Below are 17749 nucleotides of genomic sequence, written 5' to 3'. Positions count from 1 at the left end.
TTCTACAGAAGAAATATCCAAACCCACACGTGACTGTGCCTGTACACTGCACAGGTGGATTGTCTACCTCTAAGGGGCTGCAAGAAGGTTTCTCTACCTCATGTCCTTCATTTTGACTTCATTTTCCAAATCAACATCTTTCTTCAGAAAATGCATTTATCTTTCTTTTTATAAGTGCCTGATTTTTTGGAATGCCAGTCTTTCCTGGAAGTACTCATTCATAAGATATAAGGAGCACAGAGCAGATATTTTGTTTAATTGGTTGAGAACACTGGACTCTTTCCTGTTCCAGCTTTGAGTCATTCGGGACAGCAAGCATTTGCTTTCTCAAGCTCCAGGAGTATTTCACAGTAGAGAGTCTACAAAGACTGTACTTGGGGGCCAAGTCTGACATTCTGAACCAGATTACTTTCTCTGAATTCCTTATGACTTTATGATTCTCCTTTATGAAAAATAATTCTGTGCATTGAAAAGAGCCCCAATCTCTGCCCAAGCACCTCTCCAAGGGGAACAAACTCCTGCAGAGAAGGGAACAGTAAGACTAAGGTTCAGCACTGGACATTGGCAGAAGAAAGAGGGGAAATTGAAAACACAAAACTGAAAGAGAGGAAATTGAGATAATATATATGGAATAAATTTTTCCCTGTGAGAGTGGTGAGGCCCTGGCACAGGGTGCCCAGAGAAGCTGTGGCTGCCCCTGGATCACTGAAGATGTCCAAGGCCAGGCTGGATGGGGCTTGGAGCAACCTGGGACAGTGGAAGGTGTCCCTGCCCATGGCAGGGATGGAACAGGATGAGCTTTGAGGTCCCTTCCAACCTAAACCATTGTCTGATTTTATCATAACAAAATGGGACATGATAAACAGGTGAGAACAGAACTACCACACTGTGTTCCCATCTTTAAGTTCCTTGTCATATCCAATAATTTCTTTCATAATAAGAGCTCATGTGGCTTTCAGCTGAGGTTTTATAACCAGTGGTGGCATTAAAGCATCTTTTGGACCTATGTTTGAGATGGGAGTGAATGGAGGATTTGTAGCAGGATGTATTTGAAAATATGCATCTTTATATTTCATGTATTATGTACATTCATGCACACCCACAGATAAAAATCTTTCCTTCAAAGCCTAAATCAAAACAGTCACACTTCACTCTGCACTGGCATGTTTATATAAATAGAGCATTTGAGACATTTATTAGAACACTAGCAATGGCCATGATGCTGTTAGCTTCAACACAGATTTCAGCTACTCATCACTTGAGTTCTAAATATGCAGAATTTATCTTTGTGGAGCATAGCAGGAAAGAAATGCAGCCAGTGCTCATAAATATGGAGGAAAATTGAAGGCAGATAAAGAACAGAGTATAAGGAATTTCTTTGAGTATGCCTGATGCTGCTTTTGGATTTATCACTATTATTTTACTGGAATAGCAGACCGTCTAAACACCCTACACAAATTACATCAATCATTAGAAAACCCCATTTGCTTACTGGGGAAAAAGCTCATATAAAACTGATATCCTGTTCCTGACACAGATTTATATAGGATCAGCTGCTATATGATACTATGGCCAAAAGGGTTTCTCTATTAACATAGAGAAACCAAAAAGTTCTTTTATGTTAATAACTTTTCAGTCATTCTTATGTTACCAACTGAAGCAAAGAGAAACACTGGAGTATCTTGCAACTCCTCTAAACTCCAGCCATCATCCCACTGCCAGCATATCCCCAAAGGCCATTCTAAGAAGAAAAGTTGAGCACAGAAGCTCCAAACTCACCCACTGTCACTGCTCTCCTCCATATCCACAGCTAGCCAAAGGAATCCCATCCACTTCAGGGGCTGTAAAGGAGCCAAGGGAAACCTTAACCCCTTTGTGACCATCATCTCAGCTCTGCTGACCATGGGGCTGTGTTTGTGCACACAGCAGCCTCCCACCACCTCCAGTCACAGATGGGACTGGGTTAGGAAAGCAGCTCATGGTGAGGGTACTGCTAAGCGCAACTCCAACTCTCCAACTGCTCTTCTATTAGGATTGTTTTGTAGCAAAGTATAGCTCACATTGAGGAAAATGATAATTTAGTAAAATAGCTCTTCCTTCTCCCAAATTTCTGTATGATAGAACATTCCAGAATTTACTGCTTTATCTGTGCAGCTTTTAAATGTTAAAGAAACTTGTCTTCTGACAGCTGCTGAAATTTCAGAGCAGAACAGGCCAAGCATCTGGGGAAATGGTGATCCAGCTTAAAAATCTCTTTTTCCTCTTCCAGTCACAACCCCCTTCCTTTCCCCATTCCACCAAATCCCCAAACCTAAGTAAGTACCAGTACTCTGGCAGGTAGTGGATCCTGCTGAGTTTTTCTTTCCCCTGACTCTGTCATGAGAAAGAGAGAGGGATTGCTTCTCATTCCATCACAAAAATATATGTATTTCAAGTATTTAAGTAATCACCAGCACAAAAAGGCTGATGAAACCTTGAGAGAGTATATTCCATCATACTGATACAGCTGTAGGTTTTGGCTTAGTTTCTTAGTGATACCCTTCTTCTCACTGGAAGTTTCCTAGAAACTGCTCCTCTATTTTAAAAACCCATTGATTAAAAGCTGACTCAAACATCCCCAAGTTTGGAATATGCAGCCCTGATCCACTGGTTGATCCAGGAACTGGAAGTAGAGAGAACTCACCCAGAGCTGAAGTGAAACAGCTCTGAACTTCACCAAGTTATTCACATGCAGAGGACATACCTGCCACGAGGGAGGGGAATGCATATCTATGGGAGATGGGACATTTTTAAAGCAAGGATATTATCTCCTCAATCTGTTCTTTGCCTATTATCCCTGCTGTGATTGAGACTATGCATATTAACAACTAGTGGTCCATTTTAATGCAGGAATACTTTTTACCTTTTCATTTTTTCCCTTCATTGGTCCATTAGGGGCAGGAAAGATGTGATTTACTTCTGAAATTGGCACATATTTTTTTAAGGAAGGCTATTCACTCAAGCAGAGCAATGCCCATGGACACAGACACCTCTGGCATGAACTGAAAATATCCCATGGCTGATTCCAGCCTGCTGGGACCTTGGAGGAGATGGGTTTAGCCACTGCCATGCTGCTGAATTACACATGTAATTCTGGAATTACACATCTTCCTTCCAGTCTACCACATCAGTCTACCACGTGCAGTCTACCACTGCAGTTCCTTTGCTTCTGACCAACCAGCCTACAGGATCTGCATACCCTGGTCCATGTTCCCAGCATTATTTTCTGATCCATTTGCAGATGAACAAAGTTTATCACTAAAAGCAGGGATTGCAGTGTCTTGTCTCCTCTTCAGCATGACCTACACTGACATTAGGCCTACAGATTCCAACCTTGCAGGATTAACTTGACCAAAAGAAATGGCAACTAATAAAACTACATCTTCCATCCTTTTTCTTCCTTCTACTTTTCTGCTGTCATCACTTCTTTTCACCCATGTTAGGGTGCTTTACAGCTTCTGTTCCTTCTAAGACATAGCTGTACTACCTAATTTCAGTGACACATCTAAACATAATTTGATTTACAAGTAGAGAACTCTGAGTTAAAATGGGACAGTGAACACAATAAGAAGATGCAATAAAAATGGAGGTGAGCATTTTAAGAGGTGCCCAACACTGGTGTATTGCTTTGAAATCCTGTGTTTTCAAAGCACATGCTATGTCACAGGAGAGTACTGGGAGTCCAAGACAAATTGCATGAGGAAAAAGTTCATACTTTTCATTAAAAAGGTTGATTGCATTTCAGACAGTTTTCCTTTAGGCATTACTAGAAAACTTTCTATCATTGACAAATCAGGGATTACATCATGACTGGACCATGTTTAACCAAAGCTTGGCCCTTGTCCTGAGGATGAGCTTGTATTTGTTCTCAGATTTCTACATAAATGCCACAACTCTCTAGTAAGAGAAACACTACCAGGTCTGCTGAGAAATGTCCACAACAGGCAAATACAGAGTTACCTCCTCACAGTCCTCTGCCAAAGAAAAGCTCAATCACAACTAGCCAGCACCTGCTCTTCACATTATCCCATAATCTTTCCTTGCCTGTTTTATCATTTGTTCAATCTCAGATAACTACAGAAATTATTTTCAACATTATCTTCTATTGATGAAACAGCCAATATGTCTGCAAAAGAGCTTGTTCACCAGCAAGTGAAAATGGTGTCATTAAAAATTTACATCAGATTGGAAAAAAAAAGGCATGAAGCTTTTTTACAAAAGTACAGATAAGATCTGAATGAGTTTCTCATCTCTCCTAGCAAAGGACAGTCTGAAAACTCAGAATTTTACCTGACCTAACTACAAATGAGCAAGCATGTGTGAACAGAACAGAAATCTTGTGTAAAGTCATGTGCAAGTCTGCGCCTCACCTACAGCTGACAGGCGCCACAGCCCAGGATTCAGCAGCTGGATTTGCTTGTCTCTGTCCAACTCAGTACTCTAACTCAAAATTTAAAGGACACTGTAGCTTAGATCACGAGCTGATCACAGCTGGAAATTATTGTCACAGACATGGAAGTGTCCTGTCCCATGGCAGGAGGATCCACACCACCCTCTGCCCCCAAGCTCAGCACAAACTGATCTTGCTCGCAGGAAAAAATTCCCAGTCTTGATTTCACAAGTCTAGTGCTGAAGAAGAGAACATTACCACAGAAAATTATTTCAGGGATTAATAACCTTCATTAGAAATGCACTGGAATTTTGCTGCCCTTAATGTCTCTCAGATTTCACCCATTTTACACCTGACAGACACCCAACTCTCCTTTTCAGTCTGCTAGACTTAGTGCCATCCTTAACCAAACTCTGTCTTCTTACCTGTGTACTTCTAGAGGAGAATCTACCTTCACTTTCAGCCAAAAAAAGCTTTAGCTGTTTGAGTTCCTAAACTTCATTCCAAGACACAAGGCACTATTTCCAATGGCTCTTCCCTAAAATCCCTGTAACACACATTCCTGGGAAAACAGTCAGTCTCTATGAAGGTACAGGGTCTGTTCAACTCTCTCCACTACCACTGTAACCAGGGAGAAAAGAGGCAAAATATCTCTACATTACAGCAAAGAAATACAAAGGAAGCTGAACTAACAAAGAGAGGCCATGGCATAGGGAATGAGTTTAGTATTAGCCCACATTTCCCATTAGAAATTGAATTTAGTTTTTTGAAACTACTACCCAAAGGTACAGATAATTTACATGACATTTTCCCAGCCCGTTACTTTACAGCATGGAAAAAATTATAGTAAGAATAAGCAATTTGGTCTGATAGCTTGATTTTCTAATGCTCTCTTCCTGAATGATTGCTGGTATTTGTGGTGATGCTTCCACCTTTGATAAATGCTGAGGTACAACTTCCCACACACAGCACCAAAGTCAGGACTTTGTTAATTCCTTGAAACCTACAGCTTGTTTACTTTAACTCATTTACTGTTTGCTACACACCAGTCAAGTATCAAATTCAACACTGGTACTTCCATTCCTACAAAGGACTGGAAAATGGTATTTCCATTCCTGGAAAAGGACTGACAGACAACTATACTATCATCATTAACAAGTTATCTGCTATTGATCCAATGCTGGAAAAGCCACTGCAATTTAATTGAGAAGTAAGCATACATTTTGGAGTGTAAAACAAACAAAAAAAGGTAATGTCAATGTGCAAATTTTCATCTGCATTACACGTTCAATGCTCCATCATTCCAGAAAACTCATGTTATACAGGCAATGAAAAGAAAAATGCTCCAAAGAACCCCAGACAAGAGCTTCCTGCTTCATGCAGGAATTGCAGCTCCTTCACACCTAAGTAAGGCCACAAGGAGTAAGCCAAATTGCAGAGAATTAAGTCTGGGCTCTCAACTCTAATATATTTGTCATGTTAATTTTTCTAACTAAGAAAGAGTAACCAATCCTACATTGCACAGGTAGACTGGAAGTAAGACTACAAGCTTTAGTTCTGATTTATTATGTATTAAATATTAATGAATTATTACGGAACCATTCACTGAGGTTTAAACAATGCTACATCTTCCATATTTCTAAAGCTCTACAAATGTATATTTATTAATAGATAATTAATTTATAGCAACATTAAATCTAGATTAAATCCTTATTTCCAGCCATGAGAGAAACCCATTGGAGAGTGGTGAGATATATACTGTTGCTTTATAATAAGCTCACTTCTCCATGGCAAAATTTTATTTCTGCATTGTGTATTGTTTGTGTAGCCAAATCAATACAAACCCACAACACAAGGGTGATGAGAAACCAAAGCAATCACCTCTGCAATGGCACTGTGTGTTGTTTTCCATTCTAACAAACCATTTATTAATTTACATTTCCTATTGCTTCCTTTTTTCCAGCAGTGACCTATCACATTTGGCCTTCATCACTCACCATTTTTTCTGCTCATAGTTTCAGTAAAGATAATTTAGTCAATTTTCCAAACAAATGATTTTCTTATCAAAAACAAGCACAGCTGCTGGGAAACTTGGTCAATGAGTACCAACGGCACCAAGATCCTGCAAGAGTTTATTGTCCACCTTCTACTCCTTGTAGAACAAACTTCTAGGAACATCAGATTTCTCACCTTGCTCTATCCTACGCTCTCTCAACACGGTCCTCAAATCACTGGAACCACAGAACAGATTTTAAACAGCATTGTGTGAGAATTGCTTCCAGTTCTTGCACTCTCCCAACCTTACCAGTTTATTTCTCTCTACAGCAGCTTACCCTACTAAGTCCTTCCATACCATGAGTCCATGCCAGCCAATCCTGCTGAGTAAAGCAGATGAAGCACAAAGCCTCACTGATCACAGACAAATCTTTCTGATCTGTGGTCAGACCTCAAACTGAAAGAGGGGAAATTTAGGTCAGATACGAGGAAGAAATTCTTCCCTGTGAGGGTGCTGAGGCCCTGGCACAGGCTGCCCAGAGAAGCTGTGACTGCCCCATCCCTGGAAGAGTTCAAGGCCAGGTTGGATGGGGCATGGAGGCTCAGGTTGTGGAAGGTGTCCCTGCCCATGGCAGGGAGAGCTGGAACGGGATGAGCTTTAAGGTCCTTTCCAGCCCAAACCATTGTAGGATTCTATCCATAAAACAGGAAAGAAGGAATATCCTTTCCAGCCCAAACCATTCCAGGATTCCATCTGTACAACAGGAAAGAATAAATATCCTTTCCAGCCCAAACCATTCTAGGACTCCATCTGTACAACAGGAAAGAAGGAATATCCACCTACACCCTTTCACAAGAAAGCCAGTCTTAAAATGTGGAAGCAGTAAAAAACTGGAGGAACTCACAAGATCACCAACCACACCATGACTTTCATTCATGTCCCAGGGGTACCCCAAAGGTACTCCTCCTAAAGCTCCAGGCAGGGAAATGCTATGGCGAGAATTAAATTACCCTCAGCAAAGGTCTGGCTTCAGAACCAGTTCAGAAGAGGCAAGGTCACCCACAGAACTGGGATTTCTCTATGAGTCTCTTTCATGAGCCTGAAAGGAGGTTGTGGCCAGATGAGGGTCAGTCTCTTCTCCCAGGCAACCAGCAATGGGACAGGAGGACACAGGGGAGGTTTAGGTTGGGCACTGGAAGTTCTTCACAGAAAGGGTGAAGGGGCTGCCCAGGGAGGTAGTGGAGTCACTGTCCCTGGAATTGTTTAAAAAAATATTTTAAAAGGTGCCGTGGTTTAGTTGATAAGGTGGTGTTAGGTCACAGGTTGGACTTGATGATCTCAAAGGTCTTTTCCAACCTAGCTCATTCTGTGATCCCGTGAATTTGTCCTGTTTGATGACATCTAAGATCTATGCAACCCACAGAGGAAGGATCTGAAACTGTTTTTTCTAGTCTGGATTTTTAAAAAATAAACCTGTTTCTTCAACTGCTCTGTTCTGATACAGCTTCAGAGAGCTCCATATTAAGAGTCTCTCAAGAGCAGCATCTTTTACCAACCAAGTACCATAGCTTAACTGGTACTCACAGATCTTATTTTCCCTCTTATTTTATACAGAGATCCTCTTCCCCTCCAGAATAATATAATTATTCTATAAAAGCAGAGAGCATATGGAGTGCTTTCCTCCAAGCAATGGAACTGAGCACCGTGAAAACCATGAACATAAGCATTTTATTAGAGGTGGTTTCCCTTCCCCACCAGCTACTGAGAGCTGCTGTGAAATTCTGCTGAAGTCATACTGTGACAGGGTACAAAACAGCTATGAAAGGATTTGCCTGCACTACACAGGGTTTACTGTTAATTAGCTCTTGTACACATAAGCAGTAGATAAAACCAGCTCTTTTTTTGTTGTTGTTGCTGAGGAAGTGATGATTTGTTGAGAGGACATCCTTTTTGGATACAAAACTAGCAACAGCATTGTAATTAGAGTTAACATCTACACAACATTCTATTGAAGCACTTGACAATAGTGGGCCTGGCTAATTAGCTTCTGTTAGTTAAAAGGGAAATGTAAATGAAATTTTCTCGGGGCGTAAACAGAGACAGCAGCTTACTCAGACCAGGAACATCAGTGTTGCTGCTGCTGGTTCCTTCCTATCACATTTCTAGATGTACAATCTCACATGCACCAGAAAACAGAAACCTGACTCCTCCTTTGATGATCTCTCCTACTATTAAAGTGAATGAAGCCTAGCAAGGATAAACCAATTAAATTTCATACTTTAGTGAAAAGCTTTGTCTCACTGAAGTCACCGCACTTAGCCAAATTTTTCTGGTGAATCTGAAAGGAACCAGCCTTTCCTGACTCTCTAGAGTATTTTCTTAATAAACAGCAGAGCATCATTTTTACAGTTTTTGAATCCTTTTAAACAACAGCTATCCCCATCTTGGGAGCAGACATAATCATCTTTTTGCTGATTGTTCCGGAATATGCTGTAATGTTATACTGTGTGCTATTCCAACCTCAGAAAACACTGAAGTAACTGCCAGAGAGTAGCAAAAGGAGGAGTGGCATTGTAATGAGAGGCAGGAAAGGAGGATGGACAACTCCCTTGGGCATCCTGGGAAATTCCAGCCTTCTTCTGCTTGCCGTCTTTGTTTTGGCAATTTCTAGGAAAGACTGGTATGGGAGGTGGAACCAAAATCAAAGCCCTACAGGAATAATCCATACGGGAAGCTGCATGAGGAGATATTCTTTTGGACAGAACTACATTGAATCTAAAGGTTTAAAAAAACCCCAAAACCAAACTATGCAGAAAGAAATGCACTGCCAAAAGTAAGGTTGTTTTCCCACAAACTTGAAGGGACTAAAGATAAGCAGAAAAGCAGAAGTTTCACCATTCATTTGGAAAACAAGCCATGTGATGCACATCTGATTCATCTTGATTAAACATGACAGAAAGAATTCCTTTGCTATTCTACCACACTTTTACAAAAGCCTTCAAGTCAATGAATCATGGCACAAACAATTTGCAAACTAAAAAACTGGAAAGGAAAGCAACACTGCTATGAAAACGGAAATAGGAGAAGATGAGGAATTTCTTGTTTGGGTTAAAGCCCTGCTCTCACTTTCAGCAGAAAAATCTGTCCCCTTCTACTCACTGATAATTTACATCAATGGAAAAAAAGTCAAGTCAATAGGTGAGGGTCAGACTGATTATTAATTAATTTAAGATTTATAAGACTCAGGAGGGTGCACAGCTGTTAAAGAGACATGAAGAAGGTTCTACCTGAAGTTAAACACTTCCATTTTGGATTTACAACCTTACTGTAACAAAAAGTGTCACTTTGCCAGCGCAGTTTTGCCCATTTTTAGTCCAAATAGAATGAACCATTTTCACAATAAAAAAAATAAAAGCACAATTTCACAAATCTATTATAGAGGTATGAAGTTTCCTTCTTTGCCTTGAAAGTGAAAGAATACATACTGACATTTAAACACAGTGCAGTAGTTTTCCTAGAATAAATTCAGCAAGGCTGAAACAAACAAAAAAATATCCATCAGATCCAAAGGAAACAGGAAACATTTCAGACTGAATGGAGCAGGAATAAAACCACTGAACAGATTAAAACAATTCCTCTCATTTCTGTAGTTTGATAAGGCCCGTAAACTTAAGGAAATAATAACACATTTTCTGTATTTGTGTTTTGAGTAAAGTTGATGAAATCGGGGCCTTTAAAACTGGGACAGCTTTGTTTGGATGAGCCCATCTGAAAATGAGGCTTCACAGAAGTATCTCAAAGTGGATATCCCAGATCAGAAAGATTAAAACAAAACATTGAAATATTGAAAAATTCATTTTCTGCTGCTTATTCATTGGTTAATGAATTAAGTCAGAACTGATACTGATTTAATAAACAAATATACCATCTGATTTATAGTGCACTGTTTTTCAAGACCAAATATGTTCGCCCTCCTAAGCGAGAAATAGGTATATTCACATTATGTACACAATTAGGAAGGAAAGGCAACCTTAAAACCTTTTGAAAAAGACAAGAAAAAAACTCAGGTTGAAAATCTTAATGAGGTGGGTTTGACTGAATTTATGCATTTTTCATCTAGTCTTAGCTCAGGAGAGTAATCCCAAAGCCTAGAAGTCATATTAACCAGTTTGAATTTAAGAATGAACAAACTCAATAGCAATGTGGGGCTTTCATGAAAAAGAATGCAGAATAAAGCCTACATTAATTTGTTTCAATTGTCATTACTGAAAAATAAAATTGCTGCAAGGCTACAATTTTTCTTTTAAACAGAAAATGAAAAAAAATCAAATAATAGTTTTATGTGAAGTAAGGAATAAATTTTGTTTTGCTATAACATTTTTGTTTTCAAGGGAAGGTGTATGGAAGAAAGAGGCTCATTTGCTTTTAAATTTTGTCTTAAGCAAAAAACAACAACAAAAAACACAATAAAGAGAAAACAAGTGCATTCCAGAATTTTACCATCAATTTTACCAAACAATTTTACCATCTAATAAAATTGAATTCTGAAATTCAATCTGTAGAATGAATATCTACAGGAAAACTTCAGAATTTAATCCTTATCGATTTAAGCTAAAAATAAAAACACTTTTAAAAATCAGCTTAAATGAGCAGAATACCTAAATGGCTTTCAAACAGAAAGCAAATTTGGCTGCAGGGAGTCAGATTTTCTAGAATACAAGGGGTGTGTGTGTTCAAACTGGCTGCTATGACCTTGCAGGTGTGGAGGATGGGGTGGGGATGTTACCTAGCGTGCTGGGGCAGAGTGGACTGCCGTGTCCATGGATAGAAAATGCAGTCATGACTAGCTGGGCCTCTACACCTGCAGGCAATTACAGAACAAACCACGTCATTGCCACGCCCCAGGACATGCACACGCATGCGCCCTTGTCCACACGTGCAGGATGGAGACACACAGGCAGCCAGCAGCCAGCCAGTACCTATCCATCAGCCCAATGCAGTCCTCCAGGTGTGGCCCTATGCACCTGCAGCAAATCCAAAGTGGAAACAGGGAGAGAAAGAGAGACAGCTGTTATTTACACACACCCAACGAGCAGGAATCCCCTTTGTGTTCTTAATTCTAGCTCTTCTCTCGCTAACAGCGACCTACGTCACCAAAAAATTATAGCTTGTGACAAGAGGAACAATAATAGCAACAGCATTCCAAGGCAGGCCACATCTTGGCTCAAACAACACTTTCACCTGTGTAAGTGGGAGTCCTGACAACAGGGCTGCTTTTCCTGTGTGTTTTTATGAGTCATCAAACCAGTGATTATTGCACAAAAGCTGTTAATTTACAAGTCGAGATTTCCAGGAGCACAATCCAAAACTTGCTTTTCTTTCTGTAATTGATGCAATTGTTCGTTTTGTTCTAAGCTCCCAGCCAAGGTAACTGAAGAAATCCTTTTTCTCAAGGATCAACTTCCAACAAAAGCAACAAAAAACACAGCAAAATGGTGTCTGCTGATTCAGACATTTTATTCTGCTTTCCTTAGATGCTACCAAGAGTTCTCCACCTGCACAATCAGCAGGTGCTCACCAAAGGCACTGGAAATGCAAGGAATCACTAAGTGCAGCACCACTAAAACACAGCCATGGAAAAGAGTTTGCAGAACACACGTGTGACATGTGTGGATGTCCCTTGCCCCCATGAAGAGCAGGACTGGTTTCCTGGTCCCCTGCATTCAAACAGCAAGTCAAATACACATTTACACAGCAGTCAGGATTCTCAGAGACTCAAGTTGAGCTTTTAGGGGTTAAAACCACCCAATCCCCTTCAGTGCTGCACACCCAGCTAGGCATTCCAGCCATGGGGAGTACCTGGCCCTTGGCATTTAAGGAAACCAAACCATTTATTTCCACTCTTTAAGAAGATCTCAGAGCCATTTTATTGACAGGCCCTTTGGCTGTACATCTGCTACAGGCAGCAGAGGTGATCTGACACATCAGTAGACTGCAACTTACTTCTGTTGAGGCATTTTAAATTTAAGGTGTGATCCCCAACTCTTTTAAAGTTTGCTGTTTTTTTCAGGCTGGCTTTGATGGAAGGATATGCATGTCAAAAAATTTGAAAGTTCAAATAAGCTCCCACGAGATCATCTTTCTGCTTCACCATCACTTGCCACTCTTCAGCTTTTGCTGCATTTAAATTGGGATCACTGTGCCATTAGAAAATGAATTCAATTTCCCTGTACCTGCTCATCAGGGAGGGAAAGTAAACCTTACCCCATGTTTGTTTACTTGAATTCTTATTTTTACATAAGACATTTACTCTGACATGCAAACACAAACTGGAAGGATTTCCTCAATGACTGCTTCCTTCAGCATAAAAAAGATGTGTAAAAAATCCAGATACTACATAAATTTAAGGGTTGATTAAAAAACAAAAAAAAAACTTAATAGAGAGAACTCTTGGAATTTCATCTGTCTGGGCATCAGCACTTCAGAATTCAGGACTGTCTGAATTGTAACCCATCTCAAACACATCCAATGATTCTTCCTTTCATGGCATTCTCAGCAATCTGGAAAAAACAAGCTCAGCAATGATGGAGGCTGAAGAATTGCTCAGATTTTCCATTTCCTACCATGCTAAAAAAAGCTGAGCTCAGACTCTTGCAGTAAATAAAAAGAAGAGCATTTTCAAATTAGAGGTCTGAGATCCTGCTGCTGGTTTAGAGAACTGGCAGACTGACATCAAGAGCTTGTAGCCTTGGAGTCACTTCACATGTTCATTTGGAGTACAGGATTGAATCCAAACTGTACTGCTGGACATCACCCAGTGCATGTTGAAGTGCCGTTGATTTCTATTTCAAATTGTAATCCTCTTCAGTGGGCTTGGCTTTCCCAAAGAGAGAACTTTGTCCAGGTGCAATTCCATTATTCCTAGCAAGGCAGTTACCAGGTCCTCCTGAGAGGCTGTCCTGATTACATGCAGGGAAGTACAACACTGTGAGTCATGGCAATTTTCATTCGCAGGGTATTTTGTACCCCCAAAAAAATAACATCAGGTGTTTTTCTCCAGGAGGGAACTCCCTTCATTCCAGGCTTTTTGACCCATATAAGCCTGACAAAATCATACATCACACTGTTCACACCCACTGTTTCTTCTGCTTGGAGTCTGGATGAGATTTTCTTTTCCAAGTTGGCTCTGTAAAATGAACTGGTTAATTAAGACATGCCAATTCATTAATGATATATTCAGTACCTTATAAAAGTTCAATACAGCTTATCCATAAAATTACACTTGGAGCTCATCCTAGCTTAATAGATAATCATCCTCTGAAAGGAAATTTGGGGTTTTGAGAATTGCAGTAACAACTATTTTTTTTCCAGGAATAATCCAGAAATATTGTCATTTATCAACCTTCTTTAAGATTGAAAGGTGGGGTTTTAACTGCACAGATATGGGGTGACAAAGCCATTCCACACCAGATGAACTCTCAAAAATCTTGGTCACTGGAAACAAACAAAACTCATTTTACAATGGTGTAAGTGGATTATCTCTGGGCAGGAGAAAACCTTTTTTGTGATGGTCACACAATTATTGTTATGGATAAAATCGGACAACTCTGCCCAAGGGCTACTGAGCTAACAGGTGAGAGGAACAAAGTTGAACTGGAGCAGGGGCTAGGAAGAAACTTTGTAAAACAAAATGGTAACAGTTTTTCTTATCCAGAGTGTGTTGCATTATTATTTCATCTGGAATTCAAACTTTCTTCCTAAAAATACACCTAAGCTTTAGAGACAACATGGTGCTTCTGCCCTCCAATCCTTTCAGGGCCACACACTGTTGCTAGAGCTCCCCTGACGCCTCTGGTCATGGCTTAGGAGGAAAAGAGAATTTTGGTGAGGAGTAATGCCCTCTCTTCAAAGAGCTGTGTGACAAAACATGTTTGTGTGACTAGGGGAGGTGTCCAGTGAGCTCTCCCATTTGTGTCCTGCCCAGCAAGGAAGCAGGCTGTCACTTGGTATTGTGTAATTAGCGTTTTATTCCTGTGCAAGTGTTCAGTTTTGGCTGGCTCTGCAAGAAGAGGTGCCAAATGCTTCCCAACTCTCTTGAATTGAGTGGGATGGCTGTCCCACATGCCTCAGATCTGCTCCAAACTGGCTGCAAGTAGCTGATACTTATCACAGGGATGAAAGGGCAGGAGCACAGTGGTTGCACCCAAGGATGTCTCTGTCTGACAGTTCTTCTGGTCAAAGCAAGGTCATTAGCAGGGCTGGCTAATTACACACCTAGTAAGAGAAACAGTCATTACACTGGAATAAGGGAGGAGAATGGTGCTACCAACCTCACTAAAGCAGTCCTCTGCAAATGCCAAGATGGAACTTGTGGCAAAACACAGGAAACAGAGGTGGGACAGATCCTTTCTTGGTGCAGCTGGTGGGGATGACTGGAAACATCATGTGAGCACTAATAACCTATTTTATCAAGCAGCACTGCAGGAATGAGATAATATCATCCTGGGAAGTGTTGCTCTGCAGCAGCTCAGCCCTTCTGGATGGGCATCCCAGCTGTACTGAGAGGGGCACTGGTGAAATTCCAGCACTTGATCTGGCAGCCAGGAGAACAGATGTGGGGGATGAAGCAGAATTAAGTTTTCTCTCCACCTTTCAGCCATGAGCCAAACAGCAAGCTGTGTTCTCTCCACAACATATTTCAGTGAAGAATCATGACTGAGGGAAATTTAAATATTACTGCCTGAAAGGAAAGGTATGAAACCAGAGAATTCAGCCTTGAAGGAGGAAAGGAGAGAGGAACTGATTTCCCTTCTCTCCATGGGCATATTCAGGCCCTGACAATGTTGGCAAGATGAACAACCTGCAAACCCCAAACATCTTGGGCAGTCATAAATAGCTTCATTAACATAATTACATGCCACAAAGTCTCTAGGAACAAGAAAATTAATAGTAAGCCATGCTTACCCACACTTGGGGGGAAGACAACACTGGTTTTCTTAGGGATAAAAAAAAATACCCAAGAATAGACACTTCAGATTTTAAATAAGAGGACAAAGATTTCCACGGGGAAATTGCCATGGAAAAGGGATAGTTCCTCATCTGGGAGATGGGAACATCATGGGCTTTGTGTACATAACTGGGGGAGAGACCTTTAGCCCTTTTACTTGTCCTTTTTCTGGAGATGGGCACACTGTGGGACATTCTTTCACCTAATCAGAAGGAGAAAATAAAAAGGAGGGAAAACCAGAAGTCCAAGGATTAAAAGGAAAACAGCACTTGGCATAAGGGAACCCAGTGTCAGCAACAGCTGCCAATGAGGACTGCCAAGGTCAGCTAGAACTGCCTAATGCCCTTCATATCTGTGCATGAGCTAGAATGTCACATTTTCAGCACAAGACATAAAAACCTCCCTTCTCAATCCAGGCAGATAAAAATAAACAGCCACTTGAAAAATATGAATGCCTATGAAGAAGTGGAAAGGAATGGAAAACCTTCTGCTGTCTTCCTGGTCTAGGAGAAACACAGTTGGGCCACAAACACTAGAAACAGCTGGATCAGTGAGAACTCCTCAGGAAAGAGGAGGGAATAGGAAGAAGTGTTGCTCACTGGAGGCCAGGAGAGCTGCAAGGCACAGTAAATCCATCACACCTCTGTGGTTTTGTCAGATTAGATCAGCACTGGCACCTTCTCCATCTATGAAAACCAGGACCAGAGCTCCTGGAGTGCCTTTTAATATCATTTCTTCTTACCCTCTTCTTCCACAGTAACAGCATTTTTCTTATTGCATAACTGATTTAAAGGGTATGGGTGGGAGACAAATCTGTAACAGATCCTGGCTGTGTCTCTGTGATCTCCCTCTCATTTCCCTAATGGCTCCATTGTAATTAGATTTGCCAAACCAGCAGAAGGTCTCATTTTGAATGGCAACAGCTGTTGACATCAAGATTACATTGAATAATTTACTGGTTTAATTTTAGCTGCTAAACAATAAGAGCCTCTTGTCAAAGATTATTTCACTGGCTGATGTTTTCTCTTTTTCCCATTGCTGCCTCTTCCTCTTCTTGTATGCTGGACACTCTGAATTGCCCCATGGAAAAGGCAGTTGTAACTTCCATGGCCTGTGCAAAACTATAGGTGTGCATGTGACTATTGTTGTGTTGTACAGGTTCTTAATTCTGGTTCAGATTCATGGGCTGTATTATTCCAAGTGTAACAAATTCCAAGTGAAATAAACTATTCTGGGCACTTTACCAGGACTTCAGAAATTGATGTACAGGAGCCTGAGACTGAGCAAAGTCTGGTTTCAAACTCTCTGCATTTCCTGTAGGGAAAGGAGAGCAGTAGCACTTTTGTCTCACAGTAGTGCTGCAGACTTACTTCACAAATACCAAATAGTAGAGATTCTTTCAAGGAGAAAATACTAAAAAAAAAAAAAAAATAAATTCATTTTACAAGCCTAAAACTAAGTGACAGGGCAGCATTTGCTACAAATCAGTATAGAAGGAAAGCTCAGAGCATTGCTGTGGAAAGTTCTTCTCTGTAGTCCTCAAAAGGGTTTTTTTGTGATAAACTGCTGGGCATTCATGACTAAAACCTGAGAGACTGAAAACCAAAGGTTAAATTCCTACTGCACACTCTCTTTTCAGGAGTGAGACAAATGCTTTACTAAGCCAAACTATCTCTAAAGCACCCTGTGCTAGGAGCAGTGCATGGATGGGAGGGCTCCCTGCAGAGCTGGCACTCACCCTTGGGTGCAGTTGGGATGACACGGGTGGCACTCCCGATCCTCATCGGCATACTTGAAAATGAAGCTGTTGGCCCCCTGCAAGCCATCAGGACATTTTTCCACACAATTTGGACCATCCTTAAAATGGAAACACTTGGTGCAGTGGTCAGGACCCTGGAGAGCATGGAAGAAAGAAATGTAGAGCATTCAAGTTACTGTCCTTTCCTGCTGCACTAGGGTTGCACTGGCACACCTGCAACAGCTCCTCTTCCCAAGGAACTGGGAATTACCTGCATGGCTCCAGTCTCTGTTAGGGAGCAGCAAACACACAAATCCTGGTGCTTTTGGCCATAAGATTCTTCTGTAGAGTGCCAAACTAAATTCCAGCTTCTAGATGAGCTTCTTAATATTATTGGTGTGCTTAATACAGTGAAGTCAGCACCCATTTTAATGCTGAGAAAGTTTCTGCTACATTATTTAGTACTCAACCTTTGCAAAGCCTTCAGTGGGATCTCCTGCCTCTGCACCCCAAAACTATTTTCCACGAGCATTCTGCACATGGCATCTAGTCACAGCAAGAATGAAAGGATACAAGGTC

General features: G+C 40.9%; 1 protein-coding gene across 1 annotated transcript in view; it reads right to left on the bottom strand.

The window, feature by feature from the left end:
• The window catches only part of ERBB4 (erb-b2 receptor tyrosine kinase 4), a 483510-nt gene that overhangs the window by 119003 nt on the left and 346758 nt on the right, over positions 1–17749 (bottom strand). Inside the window, exons 15-16 of the mRNA XM_058809969.1 lie at positions 17171–17325; positions 11212–11286 (exon numbers count right to left, since the gene is read on the bottom strand). Of these exons, the coding sequence (XP_058665952.1) occupies positions 11212–11286; positions 17171–17325 (230 nt within the window). The remainder of the gene's footprint in view (positions 1–11211; positions 11287–17170; positions 17326–17749) is intronic.

This window comes from Ammospiza caudacuta, chromosome 8 (assembly GCF_027887145.1).
Source record: "Ammospiza caudacuta isolate bAmmCau1 chromosome 8, bAmmCau1.pri, whole genome shotgun sequence".
Classification (NCBI taxonomy): Eukaryota; Metazoa; Chordata; class Aves; order Passeriformes; family Passerellidae; genus Ammospiza; species Ammospiza caudacuta.
This window is presented reverse-complemented; position numbering and strand designations above follow the sequence as displayed.